This window comes from Octodon degus, unplaced genomic scaffold, assembly GCF_000260255.1.
Source record: "Octodon degus isolate 3935 unplaced genomic scaffold, OctDeg1.0 scaffold00031, whole genome shotgun sequence".
In the NCBI taxonomy this organism is placed as follows: Eukaryota; Metazoa; Chordata; class Mammalia; order Rodentia; family Octodontidae; genus Octodon; species Octodon degus.
In genome coordinates, this window is record NW_004524607.1 from 11242336 (window position 1) to 11263004 (window position 20669).

Here is a 20669-nt window from a genome sequence, read left to right on the forward strand (position 1 = left end):
GGAAGGGTCTGTGTCCCTCCCTACTTGTCTCCACACTCTGCTTCTTAGCCACCAAGCAATGAGCAGCTGCTGCCCACGACCCAGGCCCTTTCCCTCTGCCATTCTTCCTCCAAGCCAGTTAAGTCTGGACTGAAACCTTCAGTTTCTAGCCAAGATAAACCTCTCTGTTATGGTTTGTGCCTAGTTGTCTCTGCAAAACCTCATGCAGTCACAGGGTGGATATCTAGAGCTTGTGATTAGTTCATGATCCAATGCTGAGATTATGCGTGTGCGTGCTACACCTGCCCTGGGGTGGGCACCCTGAATTCAGTATAAGGAAGGGAGAAGGGCTTGACTCTGCCGCCGCTGCTGCTCCTCCATTTTTGCTCTTGCTGCCTGTGCTGTTTTCCGCTGCCATGAACTGCTGCCCTCTGCCATGGGCCACTCTGCCTTGGAGCCAGTGGAGTATGGACTAAGCCCTCTACAAACTGTAAGCTAAATAAACTTTTCCTTCCTTAATTTGGGGTGTTAGGTATGTTGTCCCAGCAATGAGGGAAAAGTAACTGAGACAGAATTTGGTACCAAGAAGTGGGGTCACTGCTGTGACTACACCTGATCATGTGGTTCAAGGGCCTTTGGGAATGCCTTATCTCTCCCTTCTTAAACTGAGGATGCCATGTACTTTGTCTCATTGATGAAGAAAGTGACACAACAATGTCCATATGCTGTTTAACAAATGAAGTAGACTTTTTTAAAAAAATGATTTTGGTACAGGGTCTCACTACATAGCTCAGCCTTGTAGTGTTCCTCCTGTTTTCAGCCTCCTCAGTGCTGAGATTACAGGCATGCACCACCATGCATGGTTTTGGTAGCTGGCTCAAAACACCCAGGGGAAGGGCCAGCGTGGGCACGTGGTGCAGGGGATCGAATCCTGGTCCCTGCACTTGCCTAAGCAGGTGTTTAGTCCACTGAGCTATCTCACCAGCCCTAGACTGACTTCTTGAAAGAAACATACAACCAAAACCCACTCAAGAAGAAATGGATAACTGGAATAATCCTATAGGGTGGTTTTTTTGTTTTGTTTTGTTTTGTTTTTTTCGGAACTGGGGATTGAACCCAGGCCCTTGCACTTGCCAGGCAAGCACTTATTCTACTGAGCTATCTCCCAGGCTCCTAATCCTATAGGTATTAAACAAATTGACTTGATTTAAAAATCTTCAAAAAAAAAAAATGCTCTGGGCTCAGAAATACCATTCTACCCAACGTCTTCCAAAAAACTGAAGAGAAATACTTCCCAACTCAATTAGTGAGACTAGCATTATTCTGACACCAATACCATATAAAGTTATTAACATGAAAACTACAGACCAATATCCCCCATGAACCAAGATGCAAAAATCCTCAACAAAATATTAGCAAATAAAACCTAATGATATGGTGAGAAAGTCATCTAACACAGCAAATAGGATTTGTTCCCAGAATGCAAGGTATGGCCAGTACTCGGAGAGCAACCTATGCATTTGTTTCAAAAAGCATTGATCACATCAATTCCTTCCACAGCCACCAGGAGAAGCCCAAACTCCAGCTCACACCTCCATGCCCTGCCCCTCACCAGGGGCCCCTTTGCCTACCCTCCACATCACCCCAGAGATTCCAGCACCTATTTTATCACAGTGCCAGGCCCACAATGACACTGGGACTTTGCACATGTTGCCCCACTGTCCTGACAGCCCTCCGCCCCGCTCCATGTCAGTCTGGTCACTGTCACACCATTCCCTATGTCCACTTAAGACCCTCTGTGAGCTATCCCTGTCCCTCCCTCCTAAGGGAAATCCACACTTGCCTGCTCAACACATAGTACATGTACTTCAAAGTGGCATCACAACCTCATCCATCACAGTGTGAATCTGCTGCCCCCCTTAAAAGCTGGAACCATATCACTCCCATCTCAGCAGCCCCAGCAACCTCCACAGGATCCAGAAGCCGGGGTTCCCAAGCACTGGTGGGTAGAAGTGAGTTTCTCCCAACAGGCCAATCCAGTCAGCTCTAAGGTATGGTCATCAAGAGTAGTATCTGGGGCAAGCCATCAAGAACCATGCTGGGCTCCATATGGTACCAGACTCAGGTGACAATCCACTGCAGACCCATTTCCCTCAGGAACAATTATCTGCCTGCGTCAGTAATCACTTCCACAAAAAGTCTGATTCCCCTTCTGAGGGGTGTAGGTGCATTCCAGAAGTGAAATACAATGTATTCTTGTCATTTTATTACAAACCAAAGAGTTGGTCCAGACCATCCAATCATCTGACCAATGGAAAGAAGGAAACCAGCACTAAGGCAGAGTTTCTAGGAAACAATATTCTACCAGGAAAAGAGGAAAGCTCCCAACCAAACATGAGGTAATAAAACAGCTAAACGTTCGCCGCTATTACCGGAGCCAGTGGTGGAGAGGGATTGGTGTGTGTTGGGGAACCCTGGACCTAGTCCTTTGGGCGTGGATCTTTTGGTTCAAGAGTCATAAAGAAGGGCTGACCAAATAGCTCAACAGATTAAAGCGCCTGTTTAGGCAGACATAGGAGTCACAGGTTCAATCCCCAACTTGTGATGCCAGCCCCGCCCCCAGGGGGCACTGAGACTGCAATTGAGACTAGGCTTGGTGGCGCGTGACTGTAATCCCAGCACTTGGGAAGCTGAAAACAGGAGAATCACTACAAGTTCAATCCGTTGCAGTGAGACCCTGTAGACCCTGTAGACCCTGCACTAAATACAAAAAAAAAAAAAAAAGTCATAATGACATCAGACATTCTGCCCCTGGGCAGAGACTGTTCCAGAGACTTCTCTGTCTGTGCTCCTTTCCATTATATAATTTCATTAACACAGGGTGTTTGTGAAGTAGGGGGAAACCTGGAAGCCATTACAACACATAAAAATTGTAACACATCCATGTGACAGAATATTTCACAACTATCAGACACCATAAGGATACCACTCAGAAGGGTCCACAAGAATATGAAGGTATTAATGCCAGCAACCTGTACACCCCAAAATGGTAAATATTACATGTATTTTATGATAGTAAAGTGTTAAAAGAAAAACTGAACAAAAATGTATACATGCTAAAATTATATGTACAGTATATATTAAAATTATAATTTGGACCTGGAATGTCCCCCCAACAAGCATTTGTTTATAGCTTGGTCCCCAACACAGCAGTATATAGAGAGGCTTTGGGGAAGGAATGGGCTCTCAGATCTCACCAACAGATTAATCTAGACAGACTATTTAGAGGTGGTACAAACAGTTGGAGAGGGGCCTCATTGGAGGAGTGGGTAACTGGTGGTGTAGCCTGGAAGGGCAAGGCTTTTTTTTTTTGCTTATCAGCACATGCTTGCAGTACATAATGATCACATTCATCATGGGCAGTTAGTATATGTACATAACACATCTCAATTCTTTTTATAGCCCTTTCTCCTCTCCTCCCTTTCCTTCTATAGCTTTATAAAGGCAAATCTTATCCCTGCCCTGCGCCTCTTGTCTCTCCATCTCTCTGTGCCTCCCATCTGCCTGCGGCAAGTGCCCATGGGGCTCTGCCTCACCATGGTCCCACAGTACAGTACATCAACCACGGACTGAACGCTCTGAGAACTTGAGCCAAAACCAACCCTTTCTCCTTTGGGCTTCTCAGGTGTTTTGCCACAGCAACAGAAAGCTGACTAACATAGTGTGTATATGGAAAATCCCCAGAAAACAGGGATGGTATACAGGTAGTGAGAAAAACTGGTCTATTTCTAATGGAAGGATTTTTTTTTTTTCCTATAGGGCTTAAAATTCATTACTATCAAGGTTGAAGATTTTTTTTCTAAACTGGGGAAAAAAAGTATATATTTAGAATTAGCCAGCTGGACTCAGTTTAAATGATCCCAATTTTGTTGGCAACATTCAACGCATCATAATCAGGAGCCAGTCGAACATATGTTCTCTTCTCTCCATCAGGCCTGATTAGGGTATTGACCTTGGCAACATCGATGTCATAGAGCTTCGTTACAGCTTGTTTGATTTGGTGCTTATTGGCTTTGACATCCACAATGAACATGAACATGTTGTTGTCCTCAATCTTTTTCATGGCTGACTCTGTAGTCATGGAAAACTTGATGATGGCATAGTGGTCAAGCTTGTTTCTCCTGGGGGCACTCTTCCGAGGGTATTTGGGCTGCCTCCGGGGCCTCAGTGTCTTGGGATGGTGGAAGGTGGGTGACATTCGTATCTTCTTATTTTTGTGGCTGTGGATGCCTTTCAGCATGGCCTTCTTGGCCTTCAAAGGTTTTGCTTGGGCTTCAGCTTTGGGAGGGGCAAGGACTTCCTTCTTCGCCTTTGGTGCCATCTTGGTAAAAAGGCCTTGGGGTTGAAGATTTTTATCATTTTACATGATCTCCATAAAGACCACAACTTGGTGGGAAAGCTCCAGAGTGGTTTTGCCAGTGGTTAAGGAATATCTTACACCCTAAGTCTCCACTAATTGTGGCCTGAAATGCACAGACGCGAAGGGTCCATTGACCCAGACCCAAAACCCAGTGCATTGCTCATCTGGCCAGGGCAGCACCCTGGGGCCTGGGTGTCATACACATAGCAGGCTGGGCAACAGCCAGCAACCCCTCTCCAACGGCTTTACTATGGCCTACGTACTCTTGTTAGAAGCCAAGAAGTGCCCCCAGGCTCCTGCCCATGGCCCTTCCCGGCTGAACTCAAATACACAGTTTCCTGATCCCATTACAAACATCCCACTCCTTCCCACTGGTCAAGAGAAGATCCCAAGAAATAAGATTTCTGTGGTCTTCAGGGCCCTAATGGACCCTCTGTGTGTTGGGATTTCAGATCAGGAGTTCTCCAAAGCAAAAGGACATTGTGCTTAGTAAAATGCACCCACACACTAAAGTAGGCACAGGATCTCAGAGAATTCCCAAACAGCCTCCAAAGTATGGACCCAAGAGCTATTGCAGAAGAAGAAAGCTAAAATAACACACAATCATGCCTGGAGACACTATCCTTGTTGGCACCTTGATGCACAGCATGCATATTATTGCTGGCATCACCTTTGACAAAAAAGTGACATGTGTGAGTCTTGCTACCAGGATCAGGGGAGAGGACAACTATGACATGGGAAATGTGACCACGAAACAGAACTGTTGGAGTCTTCTCCCCAGTGCCTCAGCATGCAGCCTCTGGAGATAGGGTCCTTAGGGAGGTGATCAATTAAGATGAGGACCTAAGGGTGCTGGACACAGAGACAGGAAGATACCATGTGAAAAGGAAGACAGAGATCAGGTGGTGTATCTACTCACCAAGATTGCCAGTAATCACCAAAGGTTTGGGAGATGTCTGGAATAGACCCTACATGGTCCCCAGAAGGTGCCAACCCTGCTAAGGTCTAGATCTCAGACTTACAGCCTCTACATTTTGGGAGGTAAATTTCTGTTCTTTATGCTGCCCAAACCATGGCACCCTTCTAAGGCAGCCAGTGAAAACCAGCAACCATGGGCCACCATGCTCATGAAAGAAGGACACACACAACTCCCTGGCTGCTAAATGCAGGTTGAACATCCTGGATCCAAAAATTCAAAATCCGAAACATGTCTGGTTTGAAGCATTCCAGATAAGGATGCTCAGTCTCTGGTAGGAAAATCCTCAATGCAGAAACAGGGCTAGAACAAATCCCCCTGGCCACCTTGCCGTGGAAAAACCAGAGAACCTCTCCTGGTCCTCATGCCCCGCCTATCAGATGTAGGAAAAAGTCAGTTCCCAGCATGAGTGAAAGTTAACTTTGCTCAGCTCTTCCTGCCAGGTTGGATTCCACAGCCAATTGCTCCCTTGCCAACTCATTTTTCCCACCTAGTCCTGCTCTTCTCACTGCCTCTTTCCTAGCCAATGCTACCTGCTCCACTCAGGAGCTCAGCAGGACCCCAGGTTCATGCTGCAAGCCTCTTCCCTCACCCACATCCATCAAGCAGCAAAACCTGGATAATGTCTCAAAACAGAAGGTTCAATTCACCCAGATCATCCATCTCTACCCCTCCAGAAGCAACCTGTCACCTTGGCCTTAACACCTGCCACAGCTGCATCTGGGCTCCTGTGTGTCTCCTAGCTTGGATGTTGCTCTCTGAGCGTCTGCGTACCCTCACCCCCAGAGCCCGGTCTCCATGAGCTGTGTCCTTCTGGCTTCTCCTTATGACCCACGCTTTTCCCCAGCCTCTGACTCTTGCCAAGTCTTGTCACCCATACCATGGGGGTCTAGAGTTTCTCAACCTCCACACTATTGGGCCAGGGCTTCTATTTTAGGGCTTCTCAAGCTTTACATTGTTGGGAAGCTGAAACTAGATAACTTCTGTCTAGAGGGCACAGTCATAGTTTGGGTCTAGTTGTCCCTCCAAAGCCTCATGCAGACATGAGGCAGAGACTTCTAGAGCTTGAGATCAACTCATGATCCACTGGGATTATGGGTCTTAGTACTGCTGGGGTTATGGGTGTGAGTACTATACTTACCAGGGTCATATAGCCTGAATGCAACTTAAGAGAGACAGAGAGACAGACTTCCTCTCTGTAGCCATTGTTGCCTCTACTCCTCCCTTTGCTGTTTTGCTGCCTTCCTTCACCATGAACTGCTGCCCTCAGCCATGTGCTAGTCTGCCTTGGAGCCAGCTGAGTACGGACTGAAATCTCCAGTAACTATGAGCTAAATAAACCTTTCCTTCCTTCATTTTGGGTGTTGGGTATTTGTCTCAGCAACGAGAGAAGAGTAACTGAGACAGGTACCACCCAAAATGGTTAGTGGCACCCCAACTACTAGGTGACAAACACATTCCCAATATACCAGCCAGAATTCTCCCCTGTTGAGAGCCACATTGTTATTCTTGCATTGCCACCCAAACCTAGGTCGAGCCAGACCTGCCTCAGGCCCCCGCTGGGCCCACTGGGCCTATGAGACCAGCTGTGTAGCTTGGGACTGTGAGTGAACAGCCAGCTGAAGTAACTGCAGTGCCAACAAGGGTGTGGTGTGAGATGGAACAGGACACACAGTCATCTGCCTCCTGGGCACCTGCCTGACTGCTCTCTTTCCATGGACAGGATACAAAAGTGCTACCCTCCCCAATCCTGGGTTCTCTCCTTTTGTGCCTGGGAATGGGACAAAACAAGGCACAACCAAGGAAAGGTGGGTCCAGGCCACAAGGCCATCGTCATCTAGTAACTACAGGGGGAAAAAAGGCTTTTGAAATTAAGACAGCCAAAGCTGTCCAAGTGGATAAATTCACAGCCATTCCTCTGGTGATGGAAGTATGAAGTGGTGTCAGCGTTGGAAAGCTTATAAATACCACAGACCATCCTGGCCCAGGAATCTCCATTCTGAAAGGCCATCCCAAACAATACTAAATACAGGGGAAAAGAGGAATCTATTGACAGATATACCAATATGGCATAATTTTTAATATTAAAAAATCCTAGAAGGGCTGGCCAAATAGCTCAGTGGATTAAAGCGCCTACACGCAGGCACAGGGGCTGGGGGTTTGATCCATGGGCCTGCCTTGCCGGCCCCACTGCTGGGGCATGCTGAGACTGCAATTGAGACTGGGCGTAGTGGTGCAAAGCTCTAATCCCAGCTCTTGGGAGACTGTAAACAGGCAGATCACAACACATCTGATCTAGCAGTGAGACCCTGAACATCCTGTATACCTTTACCTAAAATATACACAAAAAAAAAAAAAAAAAAAATCCTAGAAGCCAGGGATAGTAGTACATGCCTATAATCCCATCACTCTGAGAGGCTGAAGCAAGAGGATTACAAATTCAAACCCCCCCCGGGCAACTTATCAATTTACCAAGACCTTGTCTCAAAATAAAACATAAAAAGATGGTAGGTGTGATAACAAATAGTAATACAGAACACAGAAGTGCCTTGAGTTTGAGACCAGTCTGTTCTACATAGCAAGATCCTATCACAAATAAAATAAAACAAAAAACTACTGGAGATGTAGCTCAGTTTGAAGGCCTTAGGTCCAATCCCCAGTACAGGGTAGAAGTGGGGAATATGGAAATGATGCAATTATCTAATCATGAGGGAAAGGTTGAAAAACATTATCTCCTCCACAAAACATTATGCAGTCACTGAAAGTGAGGTCTATGGAGAACTTGAATGGAAAAAAAAAAAAAACCCACAAAATATAAAACTGTACTTCCTAGCTAAGTATGGTGGTACACACCTGTAATCCCAACACTCGGGAGGCTAAAGCAAGAGGATCACTGGGAGTTTAAGGCCAGCCCAGGCTACACAGTGAGTCCAAGGCCAGCCTGTACTGCAGAATAAGACCTTGTCTCAGAAAAAAAAAAAAAAAAAAAAGGTATCTGCAACATGACTATGCATGACTAAAAACACTGCTTTTTAAAAAGCACAGCACTTGAGGGGGAAAGAGGTAGGAGGGATGCAGATTTTTTATTTTGTCTTTTTACTTTTGAAGTTCCCAAAATTTTTTCAATAAGTAGATTAAAATGTTTAAAATGTTTGTTTTTGTCAGGCGTGGTGACACACGCTTATAATCTCAGCACTCGGGAGGCTGAAGCAGAAGGACGGCAGTGAGTTTGAAGCCAGCCTGGGCTACAAAAGTGAGTTCAAGGCTAGCCTGCACTACATAGTGAGACACTGTATAAACACATACATACATACATATGTACATATTTGATGGATTGTCTTTTTTTTTTTATTTTACGGAAGGGTCTACAGGCTGTTCAGGGTCTCACTATTAGATCAGACTCGTAGTGATCCGCCTGTTTACAGCCTCCCAAGAGCTGGGATTACAGGCACAACGCCCAGCCTCTGCACCTGCTTGCAGGCTCTTTAATCCACTGAGTTATTTGGCTGGTTCTTTTTTTTTTTTTTTTTTTTTTTTGCATAGCTGGGGATTGAACTCAGGCCCTTGTGCTTGCCAGGCAAGCACTTATTCAAGTGAGCTATCTCTCCAGCCTTGGCTGGTTCTTGATGGACTGTCTTAACACAAAGAAATAAATTTACCCTTTTGCTTGAGGGTCATGTGATCACAGGGCTCTGTCTAAACCCCAATGTGTGGGCCACCCCCATACATTCACCAAAGCTTAATAGCAGACCTTACCTTGAACATGTTTCCACATAGTCCATGTGATCCCATGTGGTCCCCATGAGAGACTGGAACATGGGACAGTGCACACCTATAATCCCAGCACTCTGGGAAGCTAAGGCAGAGCTTGCAAGTTTAAGCCTAGTCGGAGCAATTTAGCCATTTATTGAGACCTTCTGTTTAATCCCCGCCGGAGCAATTTAGCCATTTATTGAGACCTTCTGTTTAATCCCCAGTACTGAAGGGAAAAAAACATCAAGTGTTGGAGCCCCAGGTGACACCCAGGGAGAGTCGGAGAGGGAGCTGGGAGAAGAACTAAGTGGCCACCAACCAGGAGGGGTGATGGAGCCAGGGTGTTCCTATCCAACCTCCTGCCCCTGTTCCTGTCCCTGCCTCAGGAAGCAGAGACTTGGATAAGGAGAAGGAAGAATGAATCACAGGGTCTCTGCTCACAGACAAGAGCTGAGAAGTGTGTTCCCCACCAGACACATCTGGAGCCTGGCCCATGGCCCCAGGTCACCTGGGAGGCTGGCAGCTGCTTTCTCTTATCCCAACTACTGGTGGCATCTATAATAAGACCTGGTCCTTACTTCTATCCCCCAAGCTGAAAAAACCAGTGCACCCCATGTATTACCTAAAACCTGTCACTTTCCATAATGGCTCTGGACTCCCTGAGCCCCCTGGACACCGAAGTAAGATCTGTGGTCAAAATGAACCTAACTACAAACGGGATGAGTCACACCCAAATCTTCCTGGCTCCCTTTCTTCTGGGAGGACCCCACACACCATTCCCCTGGCATCCATCCCTCTCTCCAGGAGGACAGGAGAAAGGAAGGGCTTGCTGCCCAGGCCCCAGATCACCTGCAGAGGGGCACAGGGTGGGGGCAGGGGAGGCACTGACCTTCTCCAGCTTCTCAAAGTGCTCCCGGAGGAACTTCATGGGACGGTCAGGCTTGGAGACACAGAGGTGCACGATGCAGTCTTTGAGCACCTGTTGGATGCTGTGCTTCTGGACATACAGCTCACACCCCTTCAGACTGTCCTCCTCTTCTGAGGGGAAGGATGACGGGGAGGCCATGGCCAGGCGTTTTCTTCCTTCCTGCTAAGAAACTGAAAACAACAAGGCTTTAAGAGGGCCTGAGGAAGTCCCCAACTGCCCTCTGGGCTGCACCAAATGCAGAGGGCAGAGAACAAGGAGGCATGACTGGCGGTCGGGTCCATATTTTAGTCATTTCTTCTGCGTTCATCACAGATCTTTCCACTTGCAGGCTGAATGATTTGTTTGCTATATGGTGCCAGCCGCCAAAGCCTCACCACAGAGCAGATTCTTTAGAGGAGGAAAAGATGCAAACAAAATTGGTGGGCAATTAGAAGCCCCTTCTAAAGCATCTCTAAGAAATCTGTGGGGAAAAAGAGGCAGAGGGCCTGGTCCCAGTGATACATGGCCTCCCCTCCCCCCTTAGGAACACCTGTGTGAAATGTAATTACCACCACAGGGGGACCGGGGAGGGATCCCGGGGCGACGGGGATGGGATGATGGCCAAGGTTGAGGTGGCCTGCTTCACAGGAAAAGAAACACAAGGAGGAAAACAGGAAATTCAGCTTGGGGGGCGGTGAAGAACAATAGCCGTGCGCGCCCCGCGCCCGGGTGAGTCACACTGGCCAGGTCCACACCCGCTCAGACGCGCCCGGGTCTCCAGACCGCTCGGAAGGCGCCCCCAGACCCTGTGCTCCCCACTCGGACCTCAGCCTGGCCACTCCGCCGACGGGCCCACCCCCCTTCCAGACCCAGACCAGGGCCTGGCTCCTCTGCGGCCGCTTCGCTCTCCGCCCGAGGCAGGGATGAAGAAGGAAGGGGGGGGGGTGGAGACGGGGGTGGGGGGACACTGCAGCCAGGGATCCCCATTGCCCGAGCCTCCATGTGACCCCAGAACCCGCGCAGACCCCAATCCAGCCCGCGTACCTGGATGCTCAGCGCCGGAGGCCGAAAGCGACTGCGCGGGGACGCGGGTCGCGGGGACGTGGGGACGCGGGGACGCGGGACGCGAGGACGCGGCGAGCGGGTCCCCGCACTGCAGCGGTGCCGCCCTGTGACCGCCCCCACAGCGCGCCACCGGCTCTTTGCGCACCCGGCCTGCACGCAACCAACCTATTACCCCACCCCCCCGCAGCCCCTCTGTAACTCTCACCACCCACTCTCCTTCAGTGGAAGCCTAGAGTTACCCACGTTGTGTGTTTAGCTCACAAGAGCCCAGCATGACCAGGGGACCCCCACCTTGCTCTTTGGGCACCCCCATACCCGGGCTTAATAGCTTCCTAACCCACAGGCCCAGACCTGCCAGGAAGAGATTGGGTTACACACAGAGACAGACAGAGAGAGAGAGAGAGAGAGAGAGAGAGAGAGAGAGAGAGAGAGACAGACAGACAGACAGACAGACAGACAGACAGAATGAGAATCCAAACCCAAAGAGAACAGGTGGGCAGGACACTCCACAATCTTTACTTACCTAACAGCATTCAGTGTCTCACACCTGTTCTCCCCACTCAGCTGTGCATACCCGTCCAAAGGTACCTGTCTCCCCTGCCCCTCATGTATCCTCATTCGCCTGGGTACACATGCCCAGGGTCCTTGGCCAACCTCTCCCTACCAGTAGAAGGACAAACGGACCTGGCTCAGGGTCAAAGAAGAAGCTTCTGGTGCCCCACCCTTGCCCTGTCCAGGGACATACCTTCAGAAGAGGGTCCTTTTCAGAAATTCTCCACCTCTCCTGAATCAAATCACATCACACTGCAGCTCCAACCCACAGCTACTGCAGGGGCTACCTGCCTCCCCCACCCGCTTGCTCACTTCCTGCTGCCTCCTCTAGGTGGCCTGGTGAGAAGAGTGACACCTGCCTGGCATTGAGGGTGTTCAGGCTTTGGGAATAGAGTGTTCCAGAATCAGCGTTCTTCCTGTGGGATCCCCAGAGGTTCTCTCCTGGGAGGAATGTGGGGGTCCCCCTTTGGCTGACCTCAAAGGACAAGCTCTCCTATCTGATGCACCCCCTATGAGCACAGAGATCATCTCTCCTGACACAGAGCTCCTGACCAGGCCTTACTCAGAGGTGGCTTCTACCAAGCCCCTCTCTTCACCCCATGGTGATGGCAGCTCCCACTAGCCTTTCACTTGAGACCAGACTACTCAGTTCCCCAGAGCAGACCCCTCACCTTCAGACCTCTGTTTACCTCCAAGAGGCTCCTTGGCCTCTGCTGTGGCCTCACCATGGGAAAATAGTTTCAAATGTCCCATTCACCGTCTGATCTTCAGTGACAGAGACAGACGTAACAAGACGTGGGGCCAGGACCATGCCCAAATACCCACTTCTGTCTTCAGATATTCTCCCCACTCAGCCTAATAATACTTTATTGCTAAGCCAATGATTTTTTGCTTTTTGCTGGTTGCAGCTGAAACATGAAAATGGATCTAGCCCATGAACAGATAGATGTACAAGATCTCCATATATTAAATATCTAGTGAAGGGCGGATGATACAGCTCAGTGGCATAACTGCCTGTCTAGCAAGCACAAGATCCCACGTTGGATCCCTGGTACCACAAAGAAAAAAAATTAATTAAATAAATAAATTTAAAAATAAATGCCTGGTGAGGACAGTCAAGCAAGGAAGCTAAGGGTATGATCAGCAGCCACTGCCCTTAACTGAGGACATCAAGAATGTCCCTCCCTGGGCTGGGTCACATACTATGTAACCATCTGCAGCAGGCTACCACCCTCCTGGATAGGGACAAGTTCTGGCTCTTGCAGGTTGTCCAGGCAGCTGCATCCTTTTAGAAAAAAAGCAGCAGGTGATCTGGTTATCCATTCAAAAGTGCCAGTAATTAATTATTAATTGAAGTCCCAATCATTTATTGAAAAGTTCCAGTAAAAGTCCCAGACACCTCCTCTGGGAATGTCCAGCCCACCACAGGCAGCATCTATCCTATGTGCTGACACAGATTCTTTAAACATTTCAAGAGATATTGCATTTTCCAGCTCCCAGGGCTTTCACTTTCTCCAAGTCCTGACTCAAGGACCATTAAGTGAACAGATTTATTCTCATCACAAAATCTAGGCATGGTGGCACACACATATAATCTCAGAACTCTGGGATTTAGGACTGAGGCAGGAGGATTTGCAAGTTTAAGCCCAGCCTGGACAATTTAGCAAAACCTTGTCTCCAAATAAATAATTCCTTTTGGCTTAATTTCTGTCTTATTTATTATGTTGAAAACACCAACTAAGCATGGACTGTCATGCCTTATTTTTTTTACCTATTTATTTTCAACCTTTTGAGACAGAGTCTTGCTATGCAGTTCAGGCTGGCCTTGAGCTCACTTTGTAGCACAAGCTGGTCTCGAACTCACAAGGATCCTCCTGCCTCAGCCTCCCAAGGGCTGGGATTACAGGCATGCACCACCATTCCTGGCTTCTTACTTATTTTTGTTAAGTGGTTACAGAAGCATCAGTGAGGGACTTCCCCCTTCTGTAGGTTTGGGATGCACAGTTCAGTGAAGTCTTCCTAGATAACAGTGCCTGGTATGGTAGGCAGACTCCAGGACAGTTGTGGGATCCAGGTCTTGCTCCCCATGTTACCCCAGCCTCTAAGGATTCCCACCCCAGTGGCCCCTTCCTGAGCACAGCAGGGCTCATGACTTGTATCTAACCAATGAGCCACACGGGTGATGGAGGCACAATGCACATGTGTTCTGTGATTAGGTTACATAGGATTATACTGTCCACCTTGCTGGAGTTTCTCCCTGGCCGTGTGTGTGTGTGTGTGTGTGTGTGTGTGTGTGTGTGTGTGTGTGTGTGTTACTCTGGTACTAGGGATTAATAAGACCTTTGCACTGAGGTACATCTCCAGCCCTTTTTTGAGACAAGGTCTCACTAAATTGTCTAGGCTGGATTCAAACTTGCACTCCCTCTGCTCCAGCCTCCTAAAGTACTGAGGTTACAGCTGAGTGTCACCACGCAGAGCTCTGGCTGGTTTTAAACCTACTGACACGTGAGCTGGTGAGCTGGTGCCTGCAGGGCAAGTAGCAAGAGACTGAGTGTGGCCACATCTGATAGCCTGCAGGCAGTGATACTGTAAACAAAGCCCTGAGCCTGGGACGCCCTGGGGGAGCCTCTGGGACCCTAGCCCTGACACTGATCCCCACCATGGGAAGACACAACCAATGGCCTGGAGACTCCAAAAACCAGGAGACAATGAGTGTGCCTCTTTGGGTCACTGAGTCTGTGGTCACTGATGGTCATCTATGGTCATTGATGCACAGCCACAGAGAAGGGATTCAAGAGAGAACTGTGAAAGAGTCCAGTAATAGGTCTAGGCTGGAGAGAGAAAAGAAGGTGGCTGCAGAAGTGTGTGAGTAGTGAGTCTACCTGTCAGACTGTAAGAAAAAAATTCAATAGCACAAGTCTGCCACGTGAGAGAACAAACAGGGAACCAAAGTTCAGAAATAAACCCAAATCCAGTATCTGATAAATGTGGTATTGTCTGAGTGGGAAGAAAGAACTCAGCAGTTAGGAGGGAAGTAGGAAGCCAACCAGGAAATGTAAGTAGGATCTCTATATTCTTCCTTACAGGTATAACTCGGATGGATCATAGAATTAATTATAGGGGCTGGGGAGATGGCTCAGTAGAATAGACACTTGCCTTGCAAGCGCAAGGGCTTGAGTTCAATCCCTGGTTCGAAAAAAAAAAAAAAAAAAAAAAAAAAGAATTAATGGTAAACTTGGAAACTGTGAAAGTCATAGACAAAAAGCTGAAAAGCATATAATGTTGGAGTAGAGGAAACTTTTGAAACATAATACAAAATCCAGAAGCCATAAATGTAAAACTTGGTATATTTTACTACAGAAAAAAAGTAGCCATAAACATAACCTGGAAGACAGAATAAGATATATAGATATAGATATAGATATAGATATAGATATAGATAGAGATTCACAAGAAAGTGAACTTAGTGTGAAGATACCCAACTTTGCTCAAAATGGGAGTGCAAATTATACCTCCTCAGAGATACCACTGTTTACCTATCAGCAGACAAAAAATTCAAATATCAGACAATGTTGCCTTGACAAGGGCACTGGAGAAATCATTTACTCAGGTACAGACTACCTCTGGAGGGCCCTGTAGAGATCAATAACAGAGGTAGCCTCTGAGAGGGGAGCTATATATTTGAGCAAGAAGAAAAGACGGACTCACTAGTTCCTGGGTGACTGAATATATATTTTAATGTTATGCCACACATAAAAATCACCCACTCAAAACCAGTTAACTGATTTCTTCTGTGTTAAAATGTTTAAATCTTTCTCAAAAAGACACAGAACTTCAAGCACTCACGATTTTCAATGTTTCCTACAGACACACTAAAACCACACTAACAACATGCTGCTTTTAAAAGCACGCACCTAACCTGGGAGGCATGTCTGTAATTCCAGTTCTCTGAGAGGCTCGGATAGAACTGTGAGTTTGTCCCAGCTTAGGTAAATTAGAGGCTTACTAAGTCCCTGTTTCAAAATTTAAAAAGGGCTGGGGAGGTAGCTCAATGCAAATGCCTGGGTTCAATCCCTGGCACTGTAAGTAACAGTGGCGGTAGTAATAGTAATATCAATGACACAAACTCCTGAAAAGATTTTGGATGGCTTAGAGGAGACAGGAGGCTGCCACTGACTTACAAGGAGCTGTAAGCCAGGCTGGGGGCATCAAGACCCACCTCTTATCCCAGTTTCACATGATCCATGCATACCCGTTGTTCATAGCAGCACAACTCAAGGCAGCTAAATCTTCAAAGCAGCCTATATGTCCATTAGTAAACGAATGGATAAAGGAAATGGGGTACTTATACTCAATGGAATATGACTGTGCCCCAAGGAAAGATAAATTTGAGTCATTTGAGGAAGGTGGAAGCACCTTGAGAACACAGTGTTAAGTGAATCAACTCAGAAACGTGAGTTTAAATAGCACATAATTTACATGAGAAACTCAAGGTATAAATAATTTTAAAAACAAAATAAAAGACAACAGGAAACACTTTGCAAATAGGAAGGTGATCTAAAGATGGAGGGAGGGAAGGGAATAAAAAGTGTTAAGATGTTAGGTCCATGTTCCTACTCCCTATGATGAATCTAAACATCATGTACTTCAAATATGCACTAATAAAAACCATTTTTAAAAAGAAAATGGTTTCACCAGATGCCCAGTAATTCAAGTAGAGGTTCTTCAGAATGGAGACTGGCTCCACCACCCTGGTGAACATGCTCCTTGCCCCTGCAGAACACTGTGATCCAGTCACTACAGTGTGACACCAAAGACATCATCTACTTGAGGAAGGAACTGCATGTGTCACCCAGATCAGGACCTGGCCCAGTACTCCACTGGCCTCTGAAGAGCAGAGGCCACATCTGTCCTCAGGCCACACATTCCCCACTGAGGAGTCCCAGGTTGGGTGCTGATCTGAGATGTGCACAGTGACTGGCCCAGCCTACTGGCTTACAGCACAGCCGAGGCTGTTGCAAACCTTCCTGGCGCTCAGCACTGTGCCTGCAAGGATGGCTGCATGACACTATGTCTTCCGAAGGCCAGATGCAAAGGGTAGTGCAGTACTGCCTGCTTTCTCCTCTGGGCCCAGAGTGGCCCTGTGGAAAGGGGCCAAGCATTGACAGGTGGTCCAAGAGTGTCCAGTGTCCAGGTGTCCCTGGATGTTCCCCCACAGGACATCAAGACCTACTGAATCTGTAAGCTTCATAAAAGTTACTATTCACAGCCTTACTGTTTGGGGTGGTTTTTTAAGCAGCATTGCATAATCAGAACCTACTTCAAGGCCATCAGACCTAGAAGCAGGGATGTGCTCTCCTCTGTAAACCTGGTCATCTGCCAGTGTCCCTACTTCTGTGAAGGACACTCCATCTGTCTGGAGATCTGAGCCAGACACCTACAAGCCCTCCAAAGAGCTCCCTCCCACTCAACCCTGAATCTAGGGCCAGCTTCTACCAGTGCTGTCTACAAAGCTACTTCCAATCCACACACGCCACCCACCAGTGCGTCAGTCACAGCCTATTCCCCCATCCAGGTAAGTAGTTATGGCTGCTTGTTGCATTGTCTCCGTGTCCTGGACTCCTGTACACCTTCCTCACAGCCTCAAGGGACTGGCCCATGTTCCCTGTCCCCTCACTTCATGATGTCTATCCACAGGGCCATGACCCTGGCTTGGAACAACAACCCCTTTTGTACCTAGCTAAGGACTCCCCACTCCTCAAGTCCCACTCCCAGCATCTGCCTCTCAACTGACCCAATACTGTCTCACACTAGACCACCAACTCCTAGAGAAGGAGCCACTGCACCCACCCTGACTCATCTTTTCCTTTCTTTTTTTTCTTTTTCTTTTTTTGTTTTTTGTGGAATCAGGGATTGAACTCAGGCCCTTGCGCTTGCCAGGCAAGTGCTTATTCTACTGAGCTATCTCCTTAGCCCTGACCCATCTTTTCCTATTTAGTACTGAGAAGAATGTCTGGAAATGTCCTACGCTTGATAGACACTTGCCAAATGAAACAATGCATGAACTAAGAGTTATTTGCTAAAATTAGTTTATTGTACTGGCTTAAGTGACACATTTTTAAATATGCGTAGCCAAGACATTAGACAGGCAAGACTTTTGGAAGAAACTTGGGAATCCTTCTGTCCCTGCATTTTTGTGACTCTTTAAAATATATGTAGTACAGGGAGTGACAGATATAAATGCAGATAGTTCTATTACACTGTAGCTCACACATGGATAATTTAAAAGTTCCATAGCTATGTTCAGATGGAAAGCCAATGTCAAGTCATGATGCCCCCAGTACTTACCAAATACAATGAAAAGTGCAAACATGCAGGTGTGGGGGTGCACACCTGTAATCCCAGCACTGAGGACACTGAAGCAAGAGGACAGTTGCAATTTGCAGACCAACCTGAGCCACAAAATGAGCTCAAGGCCAGCCTGAATTGCATAGTGAGACTATGTCTCAAAAAGACCAAAAAGGGCTGGGGTGATAGCTTAAGGGTATTAGCGCCTCTCTGGCAAGCCTAAGGTCCTGAGTTCAATCCCCAGTACCACAAGAAAAAAAAAAGACAAAAAAAAAAAAAGTGCAATTTGATTTGGAATTAAAACATTTCCCCACTTTCAGCAAAACCCTTCTGCTGGGAGTGCACAGGGAAGGAGAGAGGTTCCTTCTTTTCTTTCTCACTGTCCCATCCCATCCTCAAAGGGGTTGGAACAGACTCCCCCGCATCAAGGATTGCAGGAAGAAAGCTGAGCCCAGGCCACAAGGTCAACAACTCCAGTCACCTGTAAGAGAATTCATAGTGTTAATTTTTCTGTTATTAGGACCAGGGAGATGGCTCAGTAGAATAAGCGCTTCCCTGGCAAGCGCAAGGACCTGAGTTCAAGCCCCAGTCCCACAAAAATAAAATAAAATAAAATAAAATAAAAATCTCTTATTGCTAACTTCACCAAGCGAAAACTTTTTTTTATTTTGAGACAAAGTCTGATTAAGTTGCTGAGTGGCATGGTTTGGGGCTTTTTCAAGAGGAACAATATAATACTGGACACATTTTATTAGATTATTTTATAATCACCAAAGAATCACATACAAAGTGCAGGAAATCTGTCCACAAAGACCAAAGAATCCAGCTAAGGGCCTAGATCCCACGACAATGTCCTGCATGAGACCAGCTGAAGACCTACAGACCATAACCATGCCTCCCACAAGTCCAACTGGAGGCCTAGAGCTCATGACAATGTCTCGGGCAGGCCAGCTTCACGGATCTCTGTTGGAAAGGCCCAAATGTCAGTGATGGAAGCTAAAAAGTCTGTGCTAGTAGGCTGAGGGATCTGAAAGAAGCAACACTCAAGATAAGAACCAGAGATCCCGAGAAATACCACAGCCATGCTCAGCAACAGTGAGGTCTTGAGCTCAGAGGACAAGCAGAGCGGAGTTCCTATCAGGAAAGCCAACTCGATGAGCTTTTCCATGAGGCATCTCCAGAGCCAGGAAGCAATGCTAAAGATGAGGGCCAAAGCTACCCCAAAGTGAACTATAGCCATTCTCAGTGACCAGGTCCTGAGCTCTTCCTCTAACAAGAACAGCCAAGTTCATCAGGAAAGCCAGCATGTTAAAGTCCTCCAGCAGAATAGCCCAGAGAACCAGCAGTTTCCAATAGCTCCAACAGCTTCCCCAACAGCCTCTCTCCTCCAGTTCTGCCTCTTATGCTGCCAGCAGCAATCCTCAGATGGGCCTCCCACACCCAGAACCACACTAGTTCAGTTCAGCTGGGTGTAACAAGTTGACCACCAGTTAGCAGTCCACTAAACCTAGGTTGGGCTCAAACTCAAGATCCTCCTGCATCAGCTTTTCAGAGTGCTGAGATTTACAGATATGTACCACTACACCCAGCTTGTGCTCCTGTTCTTAGCAGCCCTGTTCATAATGGTCACATGTAGAAACCACTCAAACACACACCCACAGGTGATGAATGGATACACAGAATGTGGTCTTTGCTTGTGGTGGACTATAGCTCAGCCTTAGAAAGGAAGTTCTAAGCAGGGTGTGGCTGTGCATACCAGGACCCCAACACTCCAGGTGACTGAGGCAGGAGGATCAAAATTTGAGGAAATCCTAGGCAGTTTAGCAAATTTGGAACACCCTGTCTCAAATTTAAAAAATTAGAATGGGCCTAGAGGTGTAGCTTTATTGTGTCAGTTGAAGGCCCCGAGTCGAATCCTGGGTACAGCAAAACAAAAAGAAAAACAAAAAACACCAGTAAACACACAGCTCTCAGGTTGGACCCAGCCACCACTTCCCTTCAGCAAGTGGAGCCGGTAGGTGAAAAGGTCATTGATCCTGTTTCCTTCAGTCGTTGGGGGGCCCTCCAGCATGTTTTCCTGCATCCCTACCATATGAGCTGGAGATCTCTTGATGTCCTTGCTGATACTTGTCTCCTTGGTTCAGACCCTAACCATTCTGATAAGGGTGACTTTGTGATTACATGAAGGGACTGGGGTAGAAGTCAGGTTTGTTCTGAGGTTTTGGGGGTGAGGTGTGGTGGCATATGCCTGTACTCCTGAGGCTGAGGGAGAGGCAGAAGGATCACTGTAAGTTTGAGGCCGGCCTGAACTACATAGTAAGACCTTGTCTCAAAAAAAAAGTCTTTGGTATCCTGAACAAAGAATTGATTGAGACACTCAGGAATAAGAGGAGGGTTTATTGAAAGCAAAAGCCAAGGTAACAACTTCACAGTATGGGAGCAGGCTAGTGAGAAGGGCTCCCAGGATCAGAGTTTTTAAGGTCCCAAGATTGTGGGAGGGTCTGTAGCTGGAGATTGACAGGGTCCACCTGAGAAGGGGAGTTTTTGACTGGACAGGATAGAGTCTTTAGAGAAAGGGACATGGCTTCCAACGCCCACTTGGTGTGGCTAGGGGATAAAAAATGCAAAGCAAACAAGGTTAGATGGCCGAAGGCTTGCATTTTTAGTTT

General features: G+C 47.3%; 1 protein-coding gene across 9 annotated transcripts in view; it reads right to left on the bottom strand.

Moving 5' to 3' along the window:
- Prkar1b (protein kinase cAMP-dependent type I regulatory subunit beta) overlaps positions 1–20669 on the bottom strand; it is a 131554-nt gene that overhangs the window by 99932 nt on the left and 10953 nt on the right. For 2 of the 9 annotated variants that reach the window (XM_004629584.2, XM_023713413.1), the window contains exon 2: positions 10018–10215. In XM_004629584.2, coding sequence (XP_004629641.1) covers positions 10018–10194 — 177 coding nt within the window. In that variant the 5' untranslated portion in view covers positions 10195–10215. Of the gene's footprint in view, positions 1–10017; positions 10227–10604; positions 10656–11079; positions 11227–20669 lie in introns of those variants that run through there. The other 7 variants (XM_023713411.1, XM_023713409.1, XM_004629582.2 and 4 more) reach the window with 6 other exon arrangements.